Source organism: Coloeus monedula (assembly GCF_965178545.1).
Source record: "Coloeus monedula genome assembly, chromosome: 12".
In the NCBI taxonomy this organism is placed as follows: Eukaryota; Metazoa; Chordata; class Aves; order Passeriformes; family Corvidae; genus Coloeus; species Coloeus monedula.
This window is the reverse complement of record NC_138792.1, coordinates 1311387-1333693: the sequence shown is the minus strand read 5'-3', so window position 1 is coordinate 1333693 and position 22307 is coordinate 1311387. Positions and strand designations below refer to the sequence as shown.

Here is a 22307-nt window from a genome sequence, read left to right as displayed (position 1 = left end):
ACAGGATGTTTCTTTCTTGTGCTGGGTGGCTCATGGTGGATGCTTTGTCAGTGGGAATGAACCATTTTTACAGATCTCCTGCTGCCTGATCCCAGTGCTCCATCCCAGAGGCTGGTATCCGAGCTGAGCACCAGTTGCATTTATCCAGCACGCAGCATGAGGGGTTTGTTGTACCACAGACATGAGCTGGACCATGAATCACAGATGATTCCAAATATCAGAAGGAATATTGGAATACCAGCTGGCTGTTGTGTGTTCGGATTGCACAGGGATGGGTGCAATGCTTGGGAGTGCTTGCAGAGGGAGGGGAGCCTTGGGGAATTGTTTGGGATCGGATGGGAAGAGGAGGGGATGAGCAGTGGGCAGATCCCTGGCTGAGTCAAGGCAGGGGAGAAGGCTTTGCCAAGCAGCAATGCCATGAGATCAGCACCCAGCATTCCTCCCGGGCGTGTGGCTTCCCGGGAATACTGCAGGGACAGGCCCACCAGCAGGAAAGAACAGCCTAATTTTAGGTTCTCCCAAATAGGGTTGGGCCTTTCATTACTGGCTGGCAGAGTCATTCCAGAATCCAGGAGAGGGTTTTGGCAAGGGAAGACTGGGGGTGGTAAAAGCTGGAAGGGTTTGGAACTGGATGAGATTTAAGGTCCCATCCAACCCAAACCATTCTGGGGTTCAATGCCTGATTTTCTCCTCCAAAACAAAAGCTCATCCTGCAGCTTCCACGAAAAAATTAGGAGTGAAAACAGGACCATTTCTGACAAACATACCCAGGTGCTGAATTAACCTGGCTTCTTCTCATCCCACCTGACACAAATCCCAAGGATGTTCCAGGAACCTCGGAGTTCTGTAGACTCCAGAAGGTCTGGCCCACCTGAGTAGCTCTGGGCACTTTTGCAAGATCTCCTGCACCACTTTCCTCCCCGAGCTGGAAAATGGCTGGATTTGATTTTCCCTGTCCTTGATGCTGCAGGTTCATGGGTGAGGAGCAATCCCAGCTGTGGTACAAGGACAGAGTCTCCCCATCCTCTGGGCACCGGGGCTGTGCTCTCCTCCCCACACACCTGCCAAGGTTTTATACCACAACTCAGATTTTGTTTATCCCCTTTTCCATTTCTTCCAGGGCTTCTTGGCTTGGAGCAGTCGCAGAAGGGGAAGGTGCTGCTGAGACCATGATGTCCCTGGGTGTCACCAAAGGTAATTCCTGGTTTTCCTCTGTTTCCTCTGCCCAGCTGGATGTGCTGGAATGTCCCTGCTGGGACAGGCCACCAGGGAGCTGTTTCACTGAGGTGTGAAAACACTGCCTGACCCTCTGTGGTCCAGAGGGATAAGCTGATCCTGAGGTCTGGATGGCCACGTCTCCATCCTCCATCAGGGCTGGTGAAAGTCCCACCCAGTGTCGGGGTCTCTGACAGAGAGGAGAGAGCTCCCTGCTGGGATAGATCCCTTCTGCCCCGCTGATCCGTGCGTCCTTCCCTCCCTCTCCCTGCTCTCCCAGGAGGGCTGATCCCGCCCACAGACGAGGATCGCCGCAGGATCATCCGGCAGATGAAGGTTCGCACCACGCTGCGAGGGGACAAGAGCTGGATCCAGCACCACAACTCTGACTCGGACGAGGAGAAGAGCAGCCCCCAGTAAGTGTGGCCACAGGAACATTCCCTTCTCCTTCCCTTTCCCTCATCAGAATTCCCTGAGCTGGAAGGAACCTGGATCACTGATCCACCCCCTGGCCCTGCACAGACACCCCGGCAATCCCACCCTGTGCCCGAGGGCATTGTCCAAACGCTCCTGGAGCTCTGGGTTCTCTGGACACTCTGGTCTCCAGCTGCACAGGATGTGCTGGGACAGGTTTTGGGGTCCCCGTGGTGCCACTGCCAAAGGAACTGCTGCTCCTGTTTGTTTCTGATAAATGCAGGGTGGGAAGAGGCTTGGGCAAATGTCTTCTCCTGGAGCTGGGAATTCAGCAGCACCAACAGGTTGGAAGTGTCAGGAGAGCTCCAAAGTTTTGTGGAGCCAGATTGTGCTTCAGCATCTCAGAGTGACAAACTCAGGGCAGGCCTGGGTGGGAGGGAGTTCAGGGTGGAAGAGGCAGGAGATCAAACAGCTCCTGGATGTCACACGGGGCCCTGTGCCAGGGAGCACAGTCTGCTCCAGCTCCTCTTTCCTTGGAAACAAACCCAATCCCAAATCCATCTTCTCTTCCCTCTCTCTCCAAACCCATCGCAGCCATGTTCAGCAAGTTCCTCAGTTAACCAGGTCCTTGTGTTTCCTGTTCCCTCAGGTCTGGACAGGCTGGTGGGGGATCCCTGGCCCCCAAACCCGCTGCTCCCCAGCAGGACAGGTAATTCCAGGGGCCCATCCCGCTCCTTCCCTGCTGTGCTGGCTCCGCGGGTCGGTGCAAGCTCTCGGTGTGTCCCCTCCTCAGCCCTGCTCACAACAATGTCTCACCTTGGGGGGAGCATGGATTGGCTCCTGAGGGGTGCAGCGGGATGGAGGGGCGTCTTTAATCCAGGGGAATGATGAGCCCGTGATCCCACAAGGCTGGGATGGGGCACCAGCTCCTGTGCTGCTGCAACCCCTCAGTGCCCCAAGCTTGGGGCAGGGGGAGCCCTGGCTGGGGCTGAATTTGGCTCAGAGCACGAGGGGTCTCCAGGAACTCAGGAGTTTGTAGGAATATCCTGAAATATCAAACTCTTGGGGAGGGCCTGGCCCTGTGTGAGAGCTCTGCCTTCTCCTGTGAGTCCTTCCCTGCTCCCCTTTCCCTGTGCCAGCTCTTCCCTCTGCTTGTCAGACAGTGCTCTCCAGAGGAGCCACGCTGTGCTCCCTTCCTGGGAATGCTCCCTCAGAGGAGTTGGAGTGGAGCTGCTGTTCTCCAGTGATAAAATAATCGGGATCTCTATCACCTCTGATTTCCCCCTTCCGTGCCACCAACCTGGGGAGTTAATCTGGAGCCAGAGAACACTGCCAGCAGGGCTAATTTTAATTGGCTTGCTCTAAAATTCACTTTTTCTATAAAAAACCTTTCATAGAGCTTGTTCTGTCGATTATTGATTTTAAAACATCCCTCCAGGGTCAATCCAGCTGTGGGATCCCTCCAGGCCTGCTTAGCTGGATTTTTGATTTGACATCCACGTGGACATTCCCCTTCAGTCCTGCTGCTGCTGCTGCTGTTGTTTTTCCCGTGGTTTTTAATTTACTGATGTCTGTTCTTGGCACAGGTCCTCTGCCTCCAAGCCCCAGTCCGGATACCTCATCAGGTGGGTGTGGAGTGAGAGAGATTTGGGCTGCAGGGGGAGGAGAACTGGATCAGGAGCAACGAGCAGGAAAAAGATTCCCTCTCAGGTTCTACTGGCTGGGAACATCCCGATGCTCAGGGTGAAGAGCCAGTCCTGCAGTTTCACCGGTGGTTTGAACTTTGCTCCAAACGTTTTCCAACCCAAAATTTAAGATGCCCCTTCCCTCCCCAGGGGGGTGTTCACCAGGACCATCGATAAGAGCTCGTCCGTGACGGATTCTTCACCTCCCAATCAAGCACAGAAAAAGTACGTGTGTGCCTCCTCCTCCTGCTCCTCCTGCTCCCCCGTCATGAAAGGAGATTTCAAACCCTCATTTCCAGCCCTCCTCTTGCTTTGGCTGGTGCTCATGGGCTTCCAGAGCTCCCCTAAATCCTTACAAAATGCTGGAAGACCTTGCTGTCCATTTTACAGACACAGGAAAAGACCAGGCATCACACTCCGTGTTTTCCTCTCCACAGCTGGCTCTGAAAGCACCCATGGGCTTCGGGTTAATTTGGGAGGGAAAATCCCAGGAAAACCTTGCAAAGCTGGAATGCTAAATTTTGATGGTTTTAGTGGGATTTTTGTGGGGGTTTTTCAACCTGTCTTGTGCAAGGCACTTACATTTGGTTCTAACAAGTCAGATCTAAGCGTGGCTCTGATCTGAGCAGGGGCCCAGAGAAGTTGTGCCCCATCCCTGGGAGTGTTCCAGGACAGGTTGGAGCACCCTGGGATAGTGGAAGGTGTCCCTGCCCATGGCAGGGGGTGGGATGGGGTGACCTTTAAGGTCCCTTCCCACCCAAACCCTCCTGGGATTCTGTAGGGGCTCTGTAGCATCTCAAGTGAAACCCTTTGTAACCCCATTTTCCCCCTGGGAAGAAGGATGATGCCCCAAGGTGTCTCCTCCCTTCCCCCTCGCTGATCCCGGGATGGAGCAGCTCCATCCCACAGAAGGGTGTGTCCATATTGGCTCCAACGACTCCCAGTGGCCGTGGGGAAGCAAAGCAGACCCCAAATCCCAGCCCTAAATCCTAAAAAGGAGGCAAATGCTGCCCTTGAATTGGACAGCATTCCCTGCAATCACAGTGGGGATATTTGGGGTGACCCTGTTTTCCCCCTTCCTGTGGAGCTCCCCTGGGGCAGGAGGAGGGGAGGGATGGAAGGTCACATTCCCAGGTGTGGTTTGTGTGCCCTCAGCACGTTCCTGAAGGGACAGAGCCGCTCCCCCTCCGGATACAGGATGACCACAGAGGACTACAAGAAGCTGTGAGTGTGCGAAGGGAGCGGCTCCTCCTGTCCCTGCTCCGTGGAGCTTCCAGAGCTTCCACCAGAAACTCCAGTGGTTCCCAGGGCTCTGTGGGCCAGGAGGTGCTCCTGGAACTGATAGTGGCCTTTGTAGGGAGGGGATCTTATCACCAGCCAGGAATGGAGGGTGCAGCCTGAGAGCTGGGTTTGGAGCATTCCTGAAGCCTGGGGAAAGGGGGATCCCTTGGCAGAACAGCACTGTGGGCATTCCCTGTCCAGCTTTTCATGTCCCAGCCTGTGGCTCTGATCCGAAATGGGGTTGGGGTCTCTGGGCTTAACCCCTGGACTAAGGAAAAAAATCCTACAGGGGCACGTGCACCCCACTGGGAAATGCAGGTGTTTCCCAGGGTCTGAACCATTCCCTTGGATTCACTTGTGTTCCTGCTGCCTCTGCCCCAGCCACGGCAGCAATTCCCTGACCCCGGCTCTCCCTTCCCTCCCTCCCCATGGCAGAGCTCCGTACAACGTCCGGCAGAAATCCGTGGATGGCGATGAGGAGGATGTGCCTTTTTCCCCGGATGAGCATAAGAAGAGGTGAGGCCTGGAGGTGGCTCCGTGCTGCTTCAGGGACAGTCACAAGGGGCCTCGCCCCAGCCAGGCTGCTCCATCCTGGGGGGGTTGGTGGATCCGGGCATGGAGCAGGGCTGGTGGCAATCCAAGGACAATCACAGCTCTCGCTGCTCCGAGCCTGGCTCTGCCCACGGGCCACCGCGCTGCCGACAAAGCGTCATTAAAATCCTGACGTGATGCAGCCTGACAGCGCGGCCCAATTAACCCGGCAGCTGGGAAGGGCCGTGGAATCCACGGGCTGCCCCGTGTCCATGGGGAAGGATGGAGATGCACAAACAGCCGGGAGGGAGGAGCCCAGCTCCACCCACTGCGGGTGCCCTCGGAGCCGGGATCACTCCAGGACTGGCACCCGACGCCAGACCCAGGCAGGGCTGTCCTTCTCCTATCCTGGAATGGTTGGGTGGAAGAGACCTCAAAGCTCATCCAGCCCCACCCCTGCCATGGGCAGAGACACCTCCCACTATCCCAGGGTGCTCCAAGCCCCAGTGTCCAACCTGGCCTTGGGCACTGCCAGGGATGGGGCACAGGACAGGGACAGCAACAGGTCTGCTCTCTCTGGCTGCAGCCTCGTTGCATCTCATGGGGTTTCTGAGGTCCCTTTTCCTCAGCCACAAGATTTGTACAAAGGAAAACTTGGTCACTGTCCGATGGGCTCCAACCACTAAAGAGCTGGAGAGGGATTTGGGATGTGGGCTGGAGGGACAGGACACAGGGAATGGCTTCCCAGTGCCAGAGGGCAGGGATGGATGGGATATTGGGAAGGAATTGTTCCCTGGGAGGGTGTGAGGCCCTGGCACAGGGTGCCCAGAGCAGCTGTGGCTGCCCCTGGATCCCCGGCAGTGTCCCAGGCCCTTCCAGGGATTTGCCCTCTCCCTTGGGACAGTGGGTGGTACCGAGGCCAGTGCAGACACTCCATGGAGTGTGTCAGCCACAGAGCCCATGTCCCGTTTTTCTGTGCATGGAACCCAATATTGCACCAGTCCAGGTCTGCAATGGATTGTCCAGCCCTGGCACAGCTGCCCAGGGCAGTGGTGGAGTCCCCATCCTGTGGCAGTGGCACTTGAGGCCATGGCTCAGTGGTGACCATGGTGCTGGTTGATGGCTGGACTGGATGACCTCAAAGGTCTTTTCCAACCTCAACCATTCCAGGAAATCTGCTCCCCAGAGCGCAGGAGCTCTGTCAGGGTTAGCCCCAGCCTGTCCAAGGCTCCAGCCAGCAGGGAGTATTGGGATGAGCAGGATGTGACCCCTTCCTTCCCTCCCTTCCAGGACGGAGGCTGCCAACAGCGTCCTGCGGCGCTCGGCCGGCCGGGAGCGCGCCTACGTCCTGTCCGCGGCCAAGAAGAGCAACGGGTGAGTGTCCAGGGGGTGGGGATGGCACAGGAGCCAGGGAAGGGCTGCTCGAGGGGGCACAGGGGAAGGGAACCTCTCCAACACAGCAGCCGAGGATAGGCCACAAAGATGCTCCCAGGGCTGGAGCTCCTCCCCTACAAGGGAAGGTTGGGAGAGCTGGGGGTGCTCACCTGGAGAAAGATCCAGGGAGAGCTCAGAGCCCCTTGCAGGGCCTAAAGGGGCTCCAGGAGAGCTGCAGAGGGACTGGGGACAAGGCATGGAGGGACAGGACACAGGGAATGGCTTCCCAGTGCCAGAGGGCAGGGCTGGATGGGAGATTGGGAAGGAATTGTTCCCTGGGAGGGTGGGCAGGCCCTGGCACAGGGTGCCCAGAGCAGCTGGGGCTGCCCCTGGATCCCTGGCAGTGCCCAAGGCCAGGCTGGACATTGGGGCTTGGAGCAGCCTGGGACAGTGGAAGATGTCCCTGCCCAGGGCAGGGGGTAGGGCAGGAAGATCTTTAAGGTCCTTCCAACCCAAACCATTCCGTGATACCTGCAGGTGTCTGCAGAGCTGGGGAAATCCTCCAAGCCTTCCTTATTGAGAGGGATGGAATTTCTGGAAAAGAAAAACTGTGGGAGTCCCTAATTCCCTGAGGCGATGCAGAGCCCAGTTTTCAGCCTCAGTTCTTAAGCTGCTCTCTGCAGTTTTGTTGTGTTATTTCATTGGGAATTTGCCCAGGTGTGAGACCCCAGTCTCAGCTCAGCCCACGGGGTGATGGGACCTTGCACACGTGGGGCAGGGTCCTGGCGGGCTCTGCCCCTGCCCAAGGCGAGTCCTTCCCTCCAATCCTTTAACTGCTCCTTAATCCTTCCTCCACAGCAGCCCGACCCAGGAATTCCCACCCCTGTTTGCCAAGAGGTAGGAGCTGGAGCTCGGGAAGCACTGCTGGGGCTGGGTGCCCGTGCCAGGGGGACAGCAGATCCCGGGAGTTTCACGGCAGAGGAAGAACAATTCCTCGAAAAAGGATGCTGGGGGTTGGATCCCGCTGGGGTTGTTCTGGGAGAAACAGTGTTGGAAACACTGGGAGTACAATCCTGATGGTGCTTTGGGTTATGGGCAAGCTGAAACTGCAGAGACTCGGTCACAGCCATCCTGTTTCCCGGGCAGCTGCTCCAGGAGGATGCTCCTCAGGCATCTCCCTCCTCAGGCTGTCGGTGGGATGGGGAAAGGAGCCCAGGGCTCCCTCTGGAATCCAAGAACTCACCTGATGCTGTGGGAGCAAAAATGCCTGGCTGTGTTCAGTCCCCTGGGATGCTCAGCAGGAGCACAGGGAGCAGGAGGAGCAAGAAATTCCTGCTCCAGGGGAAACAGGGTGGGGGAAAACGGGGATAAACTGCCTGGAAAGCTACAGAAAAGAGGAAACCATGTGACATTTGTCTCTTTTTTGCTGTGGAAAGAATTGAGATAGAAGAGGAGGAAGGACAGCAGAGGAGGAGTCCAGCTGTGCCGGGTTCATCCAGGATTTCACCGGACAGCAGCAGGTATCCGTTCCTTGGGGTGGGATGCCTGGTTCCAGGGCTTCACCAGCTTGGGGATAAGTGCATTTATTGGCTGTCCAAACACAGCCACATGTGGAGGGTTGGCAGAGGAGACTTCCCAGAGAAGCTGTGGCTGCCCCTGGATTTAAAGCCCATCCAGTGCCACCCTCTGTGGGCAGGGACACCTTCCACTATCCCAGGTTGCTCCAAGCCCCATCCAGCTGAACTCTTTCTTGCCAAACAGGTGCAAGGGAATAATTTTCAGTTGTTTTCCAATGTTTTTGACTGAATCTATGCCTGGAGTATAAAAAAGGTGGAATAGTTCTCACTGCAAACAGCACTTTGGCTGCTGCCCTTGTCCTGGTGCTTCTGTTGGTGTGTCACTGCAGAAAGTGGCAATTCCTGGCAAAATCAGTGCTTTTAATTTAAAACTTGCTTCTGATAAGAGGACTTTGTCAGTGAATGGATTGAGAAGAGTGATGATTCATTCCCACCTTCTCCAGTCCCATTCCATGCAGGGCACATTGGGCAGCTGCAGTTGGAGCTGGTTTGACCAGGAATGACAGCTTTGTCCTTTGTCCTCTCTCACAGCCCCAAACCAGGCAGCAGGAGCCAAACAACCCCATCCCCAAGTGAAACCTCGGGGGAAATCTCCACTCCTGCTGAAATCAGGTGGGTCTGGAGGCCCTGCAGCAGCAGCTCTGCCTGGGGGGCTTCCCTGCAGACACAAAATCCTCCAGGACACGGAGCAGCACAGAACAGCAAACACCACACAGGGAATCCAGGGAAGGGGCAAAAGCGTCCGGGAGGGAACATTCTGTGCTGGGAATCCGAATCCAGCCCCTTCCATGGGCTCCTCCGATGATTCTCCCCCATTCCTGCCCTGCTCATAGCTCACTTCCAACACCTTCCTGTGCAGCTCCCGGCTCCTCCTCCCCCTCCCTCATGCTCCCACTGTTTTCCCTGCAGGAATGGTGAGGACAGACAGGCCCCGAATGGGAAATTCTCCTTGGAAGCGGTGTCCCAGCCTGGGGATGGGTAAGGAATGGGCAGGGGCTGATCCGTGCTGCTGCACCGAGGCCAGACCCTGGATTCTCTCGGGAGCAGCAGCTCCTGGTGCACCCCAGGCTGGGCTGCACTCCCAGAGCATCATCTGCTGGCAGAGCTGCAGCCTGGCAGAGCTCTCCTCTCTTCCCTCACTCCCCTGGGATTCTCCTCCCTGCCTCGCTCCCTGAACACTCCACTCCCCTCATTTCACTTCATTTTGCTGCTCCATTTGCCTCCCACTGCCATTCCCTGCAAGTGTCCCACCTCCAGGGGCTGTGCTGGCCCTTGGCAGGTGGTGGCTCCTGCTGATGTTGGTCCATGGTTCCATGATCCCTGATCTGCCCACTGGGCTCGGGAATGTGGCCCTGCTTGGCCTGATAGAGAGATTAACCCCGTTTTGTTCCCCACCCAACTAAATATCAGCAGATTTTCTGAGGTGATACCCTACAAATGCTGACGGGCCCCATTTTCACCGGGATTTCCCTTATTCTAGGGACAAAGCTCTGAAGGAAAAGCCTGAGGTGTTGCCATGGGATGAACAGGCCCCCAGGGCTACCGGGGCTTCCACGAATGGAAGGTAGAGTCCCTGTGGGGTTCCTGACCTGGGCACTGCACAGTCCATGAAATGCTGCTCTGGAGCTGGCTGGAATCTGGGAATGGATGTTTCCTGATGGAAAAACCCATTGCATCTGGGCTTTGTAGAACTGCTCTGTCCTTTGCGAGATGCTCGGGAAAGTCACTGCAGAGCATTCCTCAAGCTGTGTCTTCTCTTTTCCAGTTTTCCTGAGCACACAGAAGCCAAGAATGGGTTTTACCCACCAGAGTAAGTGGGAAATTCCCTTTTTCCCCTTCATTTTAGAGTGGGGGGTGTTCTGACCTGGCACTGCCCTGCAGACGAGTTCTGGGAGCAGCCCTTGAAAAGGGGGGTGGGCTCAAAAGGCCTGGGATCTCCCAGCTGCTTTCCTCACACAAGGACGAGTTGGTTGGATTTGGAGCTCAGCCCTTCAGGAAATTTCCAGAGCTAAGCAGGAGGGAGGAAAAGATGTTCCATTGGAGCCAGGAAAAGCTTGTGGTTGATGTTCTTCTTGGTGTTCTCCACCTGCTGAGCTTCCTGCTGGGACCATCCCATCCCCCTTCTCCCTGTAGGTCCAGCTCTGGTTCCTGGGACAGACCTGGGGATGCTCCGGAGGAGCTGCTCCGCCAGTCCGAGCCCTCTCCCTGCCGGGGTGACACCAGGTGGGACCCTGCTCAGGGCCTGGGGCTGGCACCTCTGCTTCCAGCTGGGCTGGGAATAAGCAACTTGTCCAGAGCAGGGCTGGGATTAGAATTCAAACCGGGCAACAACCGGAAATGGAAAATCCTGCGTGGGTGAAAGGGGGAACGGCATCCTTCTGTTCACTGTTACACAACTTCACCCCAGACAAGCAGCCTGGGAATTCAGGAGGAATTTCTCCATGGAAAGGGTGCTCAGGCCTTGGCAGGGGCTGCCCAGGGAGGTTTGGAGTGCCCATCCCTGGAGGTGTCCAAGGAAGGCCTGGAGGTGGCACTCAGAGCTCTGGGCTGGGAACAAGGTGGGCATCGGGCACAGCCTGGACTCGATCCCGGAGGCCTTTTCCAATCTCTGGGATTCTGGGAGCAGACCCAGCAGCTTCAGCATTGCCTTTAGTGCCTCCACCCCCCAGGAGTTTAGAGCCTTTTCTCCCGTGACATTGCCAGAGGTGCAGGGTCGGGAGGGAATTGCTGCTGTTGGCAGCAAACACTGGGATCTCCCTGGAGCTGCTCCCCTCCCTTGTCCATTGTTTTGGGATTCATTTCCATGCACTGGCCCATCAAAGGCCTTGAGGTGAGCAGATTTCAGGGCCAGGTTGGACAGGGCCTGGAGAAACCTGGAGTGCTGGGAGGTGTCCCTGCCCATGGCAGGGGGTGGCACTGGATGGGCTTCAAGGTGCTTCCAAGCCAAACCATTCCATGATTCCTGGATTCTATGGAATGAATTCAGCCCTCTGTGCTGAGGTGAGGAGGATCCCGAGGCCTGGAGCTGCTGCTGGCGATGCAGGAATGTCTTCCCTGAAGTTACTCATGTTGTGCTTTGTCCAGGTGTTCCATCCTGGGACAGGACAGGGAATTCCTGCACAGAGATGTGTGGGAATCGGGTCCCAGTAACCTCCTCAGTTCCACCAGCAGCCTCTCCTCCTCTGGGTTAGAGATGGAAAATGGGTTTTTCTGAAGGAAAATTAGTTCTCTGAGACAATTCCTTTGTGTTTCCTGGGCTGATACAAAGTGCAGTGCTGCTGCTCCATACAAATCCCCTGGAAGCCTTTGGAAGCTCTGAATTCCCCCTTTTTTGCCAGGTCTCACTTGCAGCCTGATGTCCCCTTTCCTCCCACTGAGAGAAGCCCTGTGCACATCGAGGACACAGAATATTCCTTTAAAAGGTAAGAATAGGGTGAATTTAGTGGATGTAGGAATAATCCTGAGGATCAAGGGAAACCCGAATGGGCAGGCACAGAAAGAGGCTCCTTCTCCAGCTTTTATCCCACAGATGGAGACAACTGAGGTTTAAATAAACCAGGATCTTTGTGTTGTATCCCTCTCCATCTCCTTTGAGACCAGCCAAGCACTCCAGATTTTTCCTCCTCTTGTGTTCTCAGTGGGGTTCAGTCACTCCCTCTTAATTCCCTGAAAATCCAGGGATGCTGGAGCAGCAGCAGGGAGCTGGAAGCAGCTGGAATACAGAGACTGTGTCATGTTCTAGAGAAAAGTCCCAGGGCAGGCTGGCACCTGGTGAGCAGAGCAGTGCCAGGGTCCAGGTGCCAGTTTTTAGGGATGTGATGGGCCTTGCTCTGCTTGCCAGGTCTGTCCTGGGCTATGAGGAGAGGAGCAGCTCCACGAATCCTGAGGGCCCAGCCCAGCACCAGCCCTACTGGCATGACACAAGGTGAGGACTGGGGGGACTGGGAGGTTTGGGGGCTGGTGGTCTGGGAGGTTTGGTGGTCTGGGAGGTTTGGGGATGATGGTCTGGGAGGTTTGGGGTTGGTGGTCTGGGAGGTTTGGAATGGCTCTGGCCACACTGGCTCCTGCTCCCGGCCTGCTCCTCTGCAGGGAATGGGTGTCTGCCCATCCCAGCATGGATTTTCCCGATTGTGGATGTGTGGTTTAGGTTTTTGGACTCAGCCAGCCTCACTGAGAGGGGCCAAGGACCCCCTGGCCATGACACCCACCCGGAGCCCCCCAGGCTGGAGGATCCCTCTGAGCCCAGCAGGGCTGGGTAAGGAATGGGGCAATCCCCCCCCCGCCTTCTCCTGTGGGATGAGGGGTCATTCCTTGGGCATCTTCCCCCCTGCTGATAAATATTCTCCCAGGTTCTCCTTCTCATAGAATCACGGAGTTGTTAAGGTTGGAAAAGACCTCTCAGATCAAGTCCAAGCATCAGCCAGCACCACCACCATGTTCAGCACTAATCCCTGTCCTCAGGCACTGCATCCACACATTCCCTGGACATTGCCAGGCCTTGACAACCCTTTCCATGAAGAAAGTTTTCCCAATATCCAACCTAAACCTCCTCCAGTGTAACCTGAGGCCTTTTTGGGCCTGATTCTAGTGCTGCTTCTCCTGGATGAACCTTTTACCATGGTTTTATAGGAAAACCTGGGAGAAATGATCCTCCTTAGCTGGAGCCATCAACCCCTGTCCAGCTGGGCTGCCAGGAGTCGCTTCCTAGACTTTAAACTTGGGAGCAGAGGGTCTCTAAGGAGAGACAAACTGTAAAGGTCTCATGTCTTGGCAGGTCCAGCTCTGTTCCTGGAGGAAGCAGCATCCCAGCTCCAGACATTCCACAGGCAAACGAGTCTGACCCACGCGGGGCCAGGTGCGGAGCCGTGGCACCAGGACACTCCCTCACACACCTCCAGTTCTCCTTCCCGGCCTGTCCAAAGGCACCCAGATGCTCATTTCTTGGCTCAAGGAATTCAGAAACCAATACAGGCTCTGCCAGTGCCACCTTTCCCCCTGGAGCACAGCACTGCAGGGAGCTCCCCCAGGGATTGCTGCAGCTCAGCATCAGAAGGATGTAGAGCTGCTGGGGCGAGGCCAGAAGAGGCCACAGAGCTGCTCTGAGGGCTGGGAGGTGCTCCTCTGCTCTGGAGCCACGCTGGGAGGGCTGGGGGTGCTCACCTGGAGAAGGGAAGGACACAGGAAGAGCTCAGAGCCCCTGGCAGGGCCTAAAGGGGCTCCAGGAGAGCTGCAGAGGGACTGGGGACAAGGCATGGAGGGACAGGACACAGGGAATGGCTTCCCAGTGCCAGAGGGCAGGGCTGGGTGGGAGATTGGGAAGGAATTGTTCCCTGGGAGGGTGGGCAGGCCCTGGCACAGGGTGCCCAGAGCAGCTGGGGCTGCCCCTGGATCCCTGGCAGTGCCCAAGGCCAGGCTGGACATTGGGGCTGGGAGCAGCCTGGGACAGTGGGAGGTGTTCCTGCCCATGGCAGGGGTGGCACTGGGTGGGCTTAAAGGTCCCTCCCAACCTAAAGCCTCCTGGCACTGATCCTGTGACAGTCACGGTGTCCTGCATTTGCCCCCACAGTGGATGGGGTCAGGCAGAGGTGCCAGAGCTCCTGACAGCTCTTTCCTCCCCACCAGGATCACTCTGGACTATGAGGAACAAACCCTTCCCAGCACAGACAGTCCCCGTGAGAGCCCAGGGGGCTGCAGGCACAGCGAGCCTGCCCCGGTGCCAGCCAGGTACGGTGGGGACATCCCTGTTTGTGCCATCAGTGGCTCGCTCACCCTCACCCTTTGCTCCTTGAAACACTCCTGGCTGAAGGGCTGGACCCAGGAAATGTGCCAATCCAATGCCACTGACCACAGGAATACTGGGAAGGAATTGTTCCCTGGGAGGGTGGGCAGGCCCTGGCACAGGGTGCCCAGAGCAGCTGGGGCTGCCCCTGGATCCCTGGCAGTGCCCAAGGCCAGGCTGGACATTGGGGCTGGGAGCAGCCTGGGACAGTGGGAGGTGTCCCTGCCCACAGCAGGGGTGGAATGGGATGAGCTTTAAGGTCCCTCCCAACCCAAACCATTCTGGGATTCCACAATTCCATGATCCTATGGTTCTATTAACAACAGGGTGTCCCAGTTCTCCCTGTTCCCTGTAGGAAGAGGCAGGACCCACCCTCGGCAGACCCTGAACCCTCGTGTGAGCTGCTCAGAGCAAAGGCACCCATTGGCTTTATGGTCAAACTGGTTTTAATTCTTCAGCAGGTCTGACTTCAGCTCCCAGGAGAGTGTCCCCAGTGCCCAGGAGTCCCAGCCCCCCGTGTCCCTGTTCCAGGACCGCCAACCCTTCGGAGGCTCCATGCCCAGCCACAGGATTCCGGCCTATGTGGACAGCCAGGTGTTCAGCACCAGGAGGTCAGGATTTGGGGATGAGGGGTTTAGGATGCAGAGACAGGGAAAGCTGTCATGGCATGGAAATATCTCCTAGAAACCCCACTCCAGGTTGTACAATCACTGGGAAAAGGAGTGAGAGCAGGATTTTGTTCCCAGAGGGGACAGGAGGATTAAATCATAGAACCAGGCCTGTCCCAGGATGGAGCACCTGGACTAAGTACAATATGAGTAACTTTGGGGAAGGCATTCCTACATCACCAGGAGCAGCTCTAGGCCTCGGGATTTACACCTTGGGATCCTCCTTGGCCATTTCTTAGAATCATGGAGTCCTGGAATGCTTTGGGTGGAAGGGACCTTAAAGTCCATCCAGTTCCACCCCTGCCATGGGCAGGGACACCTCCCACTGTCCCAGGCTGCTCCAAGCCCCAATGTCCAGCCTGGCCTTGGGCACTGCCAGGGATCCAGGGGCAGCCCCAGCTTCTCCAGGCAATCTGTTTGGGAATGGTTTGGCTTTGCTCAAGTGTTGGGTTTGGAGCCTGCTCTCCTGGCTTTGGAGTACAAAACGGGCACAGGGAAAATGGGCAGAGCACTGGGGGGATGTACCATGGAATCATGGAGTCCTCACGGCTGGGAAAGGCCTCTGTGATCACCTGCTGTCAATCCAGTGCTGTAACAAGGTCACCACCAAGCCTCAAGTGCCACATCCACGCATTTTCTGAACACTTGCAGGGCCAGAGATTCCACTGCTGCCCTGGGCAGCTGTGCTGGGGCTTGGTGGTGACAGAAGCACGGCACTGACTGTGAGCCCAGTGTGGGCACTCTGGAGAGGCTCCTGCTGCACTGTGAGCCCAGTGTGGGCACTCTGGAGGCTCCTGCTGCACTGTGAGCCCAGTGTGGGCACTCTGGAGACTCCTGCTGCACTGTGAGCCCAGTGTGGGCACTCTGGAGAGGCTCCTGCTGCACTCTGAGCCCAGTGTGGGCACTCTGGAGACTCCAGCTGCACTGTGAGCCCAATGTGGGCACTCTGGAGACTCCAGCTGCACTCTGAGCCCAGTGTGGGCACTCTGGAGACTCCAGCTGCACTGTGAGCCCAGTGTGGGCACTCTGGAGAGGCTCCTGCTGCACTGTGAGCCCAGTGTGGGCACTCTGGAGAGGCTCCTGCTGCACTGTGAGCCCAGTGTGGGCACTCTGGAGACTCCTGCTGCCACATGCTCAGGGCTTTGTTTGTCCTCAGCAGGCCCAGCCCGGATCCCAAAGGGAGCGTTTATTCCGGGAGCAGCAGCCCCAGGAGCAGCTGGTACGACAGTGCCAGGGGACACGGGGACTTCAGCCCCCCAGCAGCACGGTGAGTCCAGGGCTGGGATCCCAACTCGCCAAACCAAGGAGCTCCCCGCTGCCACATTTACTCGGGATGCAGATGTCCTGCTCCGTTTGCTGATTCCCTGGATGGGAGCACTTCATGGCCATGGAGTGGGAGGGGTCAGTGCCCAGCAGGGAGATCCCAGCCGAGATTCCCACCCCTTCTGAGGATCCCTCACGTGCCCAGACTCCGAACTTGAGACTGTTCCGCTTCCTCTCCCCAGCCACGAGTCCCTTCCCAGAGATCCCACCATGTCCATGTCCCAGAGAAGCCACAGGGTGCCGTTCTACATGGACAGCTTAAACCATAACAGCTCCAGGTAAACGGGGAGGCACAAGGGCTCTGAGGGAAACTGCCCAGAATCTATGGAAGAGAAGCCAGCAGGCAGAGCCAAGAGCTGACAGAGGGAGCGTTGGTTTCCAGGGAGTGGATGCATGATCCAGAGGCACAGAGCAACTCTTCAACCATTCCCAGATAAAGCTGCCTAGCACAAGCTCTGGGATACATCCAGGAAAACCTCTGGAGATTTTTCACTGTGTGGGAGGCCAGAAGAGAGGGACAGGAGAATGGGGAGCTGGTTCCTGGCCAGGAATTGGCCTTTGCTACAGGAAAAACAGAGATCACAGCAAGGAGAGAATGTCCCCAGAAGATCAATGGTTAAATGACGGATCTGCTCCCAGAACAAGGCTGCTGGAAGGGGCAGGAGGTACCCAGTATGGAATGCCACTATCCTGGGCTCCCTGCAGTCCCTCCTGGCAGTGCCAGCCCATCCAAGTGCAGTCTGATGCTCCATGGAGCCACCAGTGCAGGGCTGGCTCTGTAACAAGGAGTAGGCTGTAGGGGTGAAGAGGAGGCACAAGATCCTTGGGTAGCCTTGGACTGGCTCCAGGAAAGGTCAGCCTCATTGCAGAGCAGATGGACAGAGCTGTTTTCCGTAGTTTTGTTGCATTCTTCCTTCAAATCAGCTGGGGCCAGTTCCCTTTGCTTTGGGAACGTCCCCATCCCCAGCTCCTGCAATTCTTCCTGTGCCATTTCTCCCCGTGGCTGCTCCCATTCGGCCTCTGTGGCTCACTCACCCCATCCTCATTGGAAGATCTCGTTGGGTCTTCCCTCTCATGGCCCTACAAGTGAGACTTTCCCAAATCCCTTCTCCAGGGAAGCAGTCCTGTCCTGTGGCAGGTGTAGAAGGACAAAGGGATTGGTTTGGTCCATGATAAGGGCTGGCAAAGGGCTCTGCTATCCATCTGCCCTCCCAGCAGCGGCAGCCACTCTTCCCCTGGCTGCCAGTTTGGATCCTGCCATGGCTCACAGACTTCTCCCTCTCTCCACAGGCTCCTCTCCAGTTCCAGTGAGAGGCTCTCCAGCTCCCAGCACAGCTCTGGGTACCAGCCTGACTCCAGCACTGCCGGGTAAAGATCCAAGCGGGCACAATCCCCTCGCTGCAGGATGGGGCTGGCATGGGGCCATCCTGCTTGGTGAGGAATTCCAGCTTTGGCACCTGCCTGGTGTCACCCAGTGTGGCCAGCAGGGTCAGGGCAGGGATTGTCCCCCTGTGCTGGGCACTGGTGAGGTCCCACATGGAATCCTGGGGTCAGTTCTGGGCCCCTCAGGACAAGGCAGACCCTGAGGGGTTGGAGCATGTCCAGGAAAGGGAATGGAGCTGGGAAGGGGCTGGAGAGTTCCTGAGGGAGCTGGGAAAGGGGCTCAGGCTGGAGCAAAGGAGGCTCAGGGGGGACCTTGTGGCTCTGCACAAGTCCCTGACAGGAGGGGCAGCCGGGGGGGTCGGGCTCTGCTCGCAGGGAACAGGGACAGGAGGAGAGGGAACGGCCTCAGGCTGGGCCAGGGGAAGTTGAGGCTGGTGGTGGAGTCACCATCCCTGGGAGTGTTCAGAAAACGTGTGGATGTGACACTTGGGAACGTGCTTTGGTGGCGACCATGGTGGTGGTGTTAATTGATGGTTGGATTTGATGATCTTAAAAGTCTTTTTCAACGTTAATGTTTCTGTGACTCCAAGACATAAAAAGAGCCCGTGCTCAGTTTAAGGAAAAAAAGAGAGGTTTCTTTCCTCAGCCATGACAGGGCTTAGTGTAAGAAGGGAGGATTAATCCCAGCTTTTAGGCAGCAGTGGAAATGCACCATGGAAAAAGGCTGATTAGTTCCTGTCAGGGCTGTGGGCACAGGGCTCCCCTCGGCCTGCCCAGAGCTGCACCCGGGTGGGACATGGAATTCTGAGCTGGGCTTGTAAAGAGGCAGGAATATGCAAGGGACGTAAAAACATCCCCAACCACACCAGCGGCAGTTTGCACTGGCTGAAAACGCTGGAGACATCCCAGTGGCAGAACAGCCCCTGGAAGCAGCGCTGTGCCACAGGGCTCGGTGGTGCCGGGGGAGCCGGGAGCTCTCTCCATGCCCATTGTGCGCCTAATCCTGGCGGGAGCTGGGACAGACTTATCCTTCCAACCAGCGCATAACTGGATGAAAGGGTTACATTATCCATCCCATTCTTTCCAATTAACTCGATTTGTTTTGGTGGGGTAATTAGAGGAGTTGTTATTTAGCAACAATGCTCGATATCCAGGATTTATTCGGAACAGCAGCATCCCGCTCCGAGCCTCTCCCGCACGCGTTCCGTGTCCGGGGGCACACGCGGTCCCTGCCCGGCTCTCCCGAGCCGCAGCCGCTCTTTTCTCATGGAAATGCTCCCTGTTTTCCTAGGAGAGGAATCCTCTTTGTGAAGGAGTACGTGAACACCGGCGGCTTTGCAGCCTCCCCACGCTACGGCAGGTACGGAGCGTTGGGGACACCCTGTGTCACAGCCGGGTGTCACAGCCGGGTGGCACAGCCGGGTGGCACACACGCGTGCAGAGCCCAGCCCGAGCCTCCTCACACATCCCACCAGGATGGAGCAGCTGGAGCTCCTCTGCCCCGGGGGGTTATCGGGAGGGCACAGTTTGCTCTGCGGGGTCCTGCCGGCTCCTGCCGCTGTGGTGGTGACAGGAGGACCCGTGTCCCCCTGCTCCCAGGGGACAGGGAAGCTCCTCCTGGAGTGGCTTGGTCCCTGCAGGTTTGGCACGACTGGAATGCGTGAGGCAAATGTGGGGGTGAGGGCTCTCTCTGGAAAAACTTCATTATGTGAGTCTTAAGAAGTTAAATTACACCCTTTTCAAGCTTAAATCTTCAGTCCTTTGTGTTCTGCTCAAGTGAAGCTGCTCCAGACTGGCCCCAGTGTGACAAGAGCAGAATTTGGCCCCATGCACATCATCCTCACAGTGATGTGGCACCAGTTCACACCAGTTTGATGCTCCGTGCTGGCATTATCCTCCCTCAGCGCTGTGCTGGCATCCCTGGGGGAGCTGATTACACACTGTAAATCTCCAGCCTGTCCCAGAGCTCAGCAGAGCTGCTGTCAGCAGCCAAAGATAAGCCAAATATCCAGGAAACCCAGGCAGAGAGGGAACACTCAGCTGGGTGAGGCCAGGGATGTGCTCCATGCCTTTTCCTGCATAACTGTGCAGGATTCAGAGTTCTAGCAGTGAAAAGCTGCTGTTTGTAGGGGCCAGGTGTAAACACGAGGGCCCTGGTGAGGTCAGGGGAGTTTTACCTGGAGAGCCCTCTCTGGGGATACTTAAAGGTTCCTCTTTGTGTCCTGGGAAGGCACTTTGAGGACCTTCTCCCTGAGGAACAGGTAGCTGGGATATTCCAAATCGCTGGGTTAATGATTCCATCCGAGATTCTCTTCCCACATATCACTGTCCAGTGCTGATACCTCCTTCCTTCCACAGTGGCAGCCTTGTGGATTTGAGTGACCAGGAGAGAAGCAGCTACAGCCACCACAGTTACCTGTCCAGTGCTCCCCTGCACAGGTAGGACAGGGTGGGGCTGCCTTGGGGGGGTTCATCAAATTCTTAATCAGAAATGATTTTAAGGGTTTGCTTTTTGAGGGCACTGGTGTGTGTGTGTGTGATGGAACAGCAGCACAATAAATGCAAATACAGTGACATTGACTCCAAGTCAGAGTCCAGAGCAGGCCACCAAGGTGATCAGAGGGATGGAGCACCTCTCCTATGAGGAAAGGCTGAGAGAATTGGGGTTGTTCAGCCTGGAGCTGAGAACATTTGGGGTGACCTAACTGTGGCCTTCCAGTGCCTGAAGGGAGCCTGCAAGAAAAATAGAAAGGGATTATTTCCAAGGGCCTGGAGTGACAGGACACAGGGAATGGCTTCTCACTGACCGAGGGCAGGGCTGGATGGGATATTGGGAAGGAATTCCTCCCTGGGAGGGTGGGCAGGCCCTGGCACAGGGTGCCCAGAGCAGCTGGGGCTGCCCCTGGATCCCTGGCAGTGCCCAAGGCCAGGCTGGACATTGGGGCTTGGAGCAGCCTGGGACAGTGGAAGGTGCCCCACAGCAGGGGGTGAGACTGGATGACCTTTAAGGTCCCTTCCAACCCAAAGCATTCCATGATTCCATGACTGTAAGGTTCTGAGATCTGTCCTGCCCCACTGCTGGGGTCCCTGCATCCCTGGGACAGCACAGTCCCTCCGCTCCGTCACTGCACAGTCACACGTGTGGGAGCAGGTTGCTCATGGAGAGCAGCGCTGATGGCTGGGAAAAACCCGTGGCACCAGTGCTGGGACTGGAACCAGAGCATCACAGAGGAACCCCTCCCCTGCTCTTCCCAGGTCCAGTGAGCCCCTGTGCACTTACTGCAGCCGGGAGATCCGGGACTGCCCCAAGATCATCATCGAGCACCTGAACATCCACTGCCACGAGTACTGCTTCAGGGTAAGCCCCGGTGCTGCTGTGCTGCGGGGAACTGCAGGGATCTTCCTGCAAATTCCATCCTCAGGCTTTCAGAGTGATATATGTGGGCTGTGCCAAATCCTTGCCTCACACCAGGACAAAACCAGTCAGGCAGTCACAGGTGTCCTCAGAAGGTTTCCAGGTCCTTGAATAAATATTAGACCAAGGAGAATTCTTTATTATTGGCAACACCCTCAGAACACCCTCGTGTCCTTGCCCCACCGTCCTTGGGGCAGACTTGCTGCTTTGTGGTCTTTGTGCTCTGGTGAAGGTGGCTGAATCCTCAAACCCCACAGGGTTTCCAAGGAATGTCAGTGGGGATGTGAGGAAGGTGGGAGGAGGAGGGATGGCGAGTGTGGGAGGAAGAGGCCTGCAGGGACATTTGTCTGTTGTAGGAAAGTGCAGCCTCAAAGGTCACATCCTCACCCCTCAATAAAACGATGCAGAGACTGTTCCTCTGCCCCCTCCCTTCTGTTGTCACCGCGTGGGGCTTTGGTCACTGTCCAACCTCTTTGTTTTCCCTTTGGCAGTGTGGAATTTGCCACAAAGCAATGGGAGATCTCCTGGATAAAATATTCATCCACCGGGACATTGTCCACTGTGACAAGTGCTACGAGAAGCTCTTCTAGGTGGGTGTCCAGGGCCCCTTTCCGAAGCTGTTCCCAGGGGGATGGCTGGGTGAGAGCTCATGGTGAAGGGCATTTAACCCTCACATTTCCTGGGTGACCGGGCAGGGATCTTCCTGGGGTGTTCAGGGGGAAGCAGCGACCTCGGTGCAGCATTAGCTGGAAACTCGCTCGAGCTGTCCCGGGGGTGTCGGCTGGAGCCACAATCTCAGTGACAAACAGGCTGTGGTGGCTTCCCGGGGCTGGCAGGCAGAGGCTGGCTTGAGTGATGACAGAAATGTCCCTCAGAGGTGGAGAGGCCTCGTGGAAGGCAGCTGAAGGTTCCTCCCTGTGTCCTGGGCTGACCCTGGCGGTGACATTCCGCTGACACGAGGCAGCTCCTCGGCGGCAGCTGCAGCTACTCCTTTACCTAAAGATCCTTTGAGGCGAAAACCTTTGGGAAGAGGAGGGTTGTACATTCCAACAGATCGACAGGAGCGGGTTGGACGCGGTTTGGTTTTGTCTGATTATCTGGGAATAGTGGGAGGCACCATGGCAGCCACCAGAGCTGCTGTGCTGGGGCTGGGAGCCCTCGTGTCCCCCCGCTGCTCCCGGCACAGAGGAGCAGCAGGAGCAGGGAACGGAGCTCCTGCCTCGCTGCTCCCTGTACCTGGTGATGCGATGTGACGGGTGAGGCTGTGCCCAGCCCCGCACGCTGCCGGCTCCACCGACCTCCAGCGCCGCATTCCAGGTGGGACCGGCCCTGCTCAGCCGCTCTTTGTGTGCTTGCAGGGTCCTGCGCAGCTGGGGAGGCAGCCCGTGCCGGCAGCACGCCTGCGGATGCAGCAGCTCCTGCCCGGCTAAGATCGCAGAATTCCTGCTCCCGCTTCCCTCGAGTTCTTTTCCCTCCCGCTGCCCCGTGGCCGTGAATGAGTTCAGCACCCGCTGCTCGGTGCTGCCACCCGCACCAGACAAGCGCGAAGGGAAGGCGATAAGGCGGCCTCATCCTCAAAGATAACCTTTTCCAGAGGTGCTGAGCCCCCCAGCCTGGCCTGAGCTGCATGAAGATTCCGAGTGCTCCCGGAGCTGGGAGTCA

The 22307-nt window shown here is 57.0% G+C and overlaps 1 protein-coding gene across 1 annotated transcript; it reads left to right on the top strand.

The window, feature by feature from the left end:
* Positions 1–1169: 1169 nt before the first annotated feature.
* Positions 1170–21235, top strand: ZNF185 (zinc finger protein 185 with LIM domain; the record flags this gene model as incomplete). Its single annotated transcript, XM_082289702.1, has 27 exons — positions 1170–1194; positions 1496–1631; positions 2279–2338; positions 3216–3254; positions 3465–3539; positions 4470–4538; positions 5031–5111; positions 6417–6500; positions 7359–7397; positions 7937–8020; positions 8609–8689; positions 8987–9055; positions 9558–9641; positions 9843–9887; positions 10211–10300; positions 11416–11499; positions 11919–12002; positions 12225–12332; positions 13700–13801; positions 14318–14467; positions 15681–15791; positions 16030–16125; positions 17138–17215; positions 18522–18590; positions 19589–19669; positions 20486–20588; positions 21137–21235. The coding sequence occupies 27 exons, from the start codon at positions 1170–1172 to the stop codon at positions 21233–21235; spliced, it is 2226 nt and encodes a 741-aa protein (XP_082145828.1).
* Between the last annotated feature and the right edge of the window lie 1072 nt (positions 21236–22307).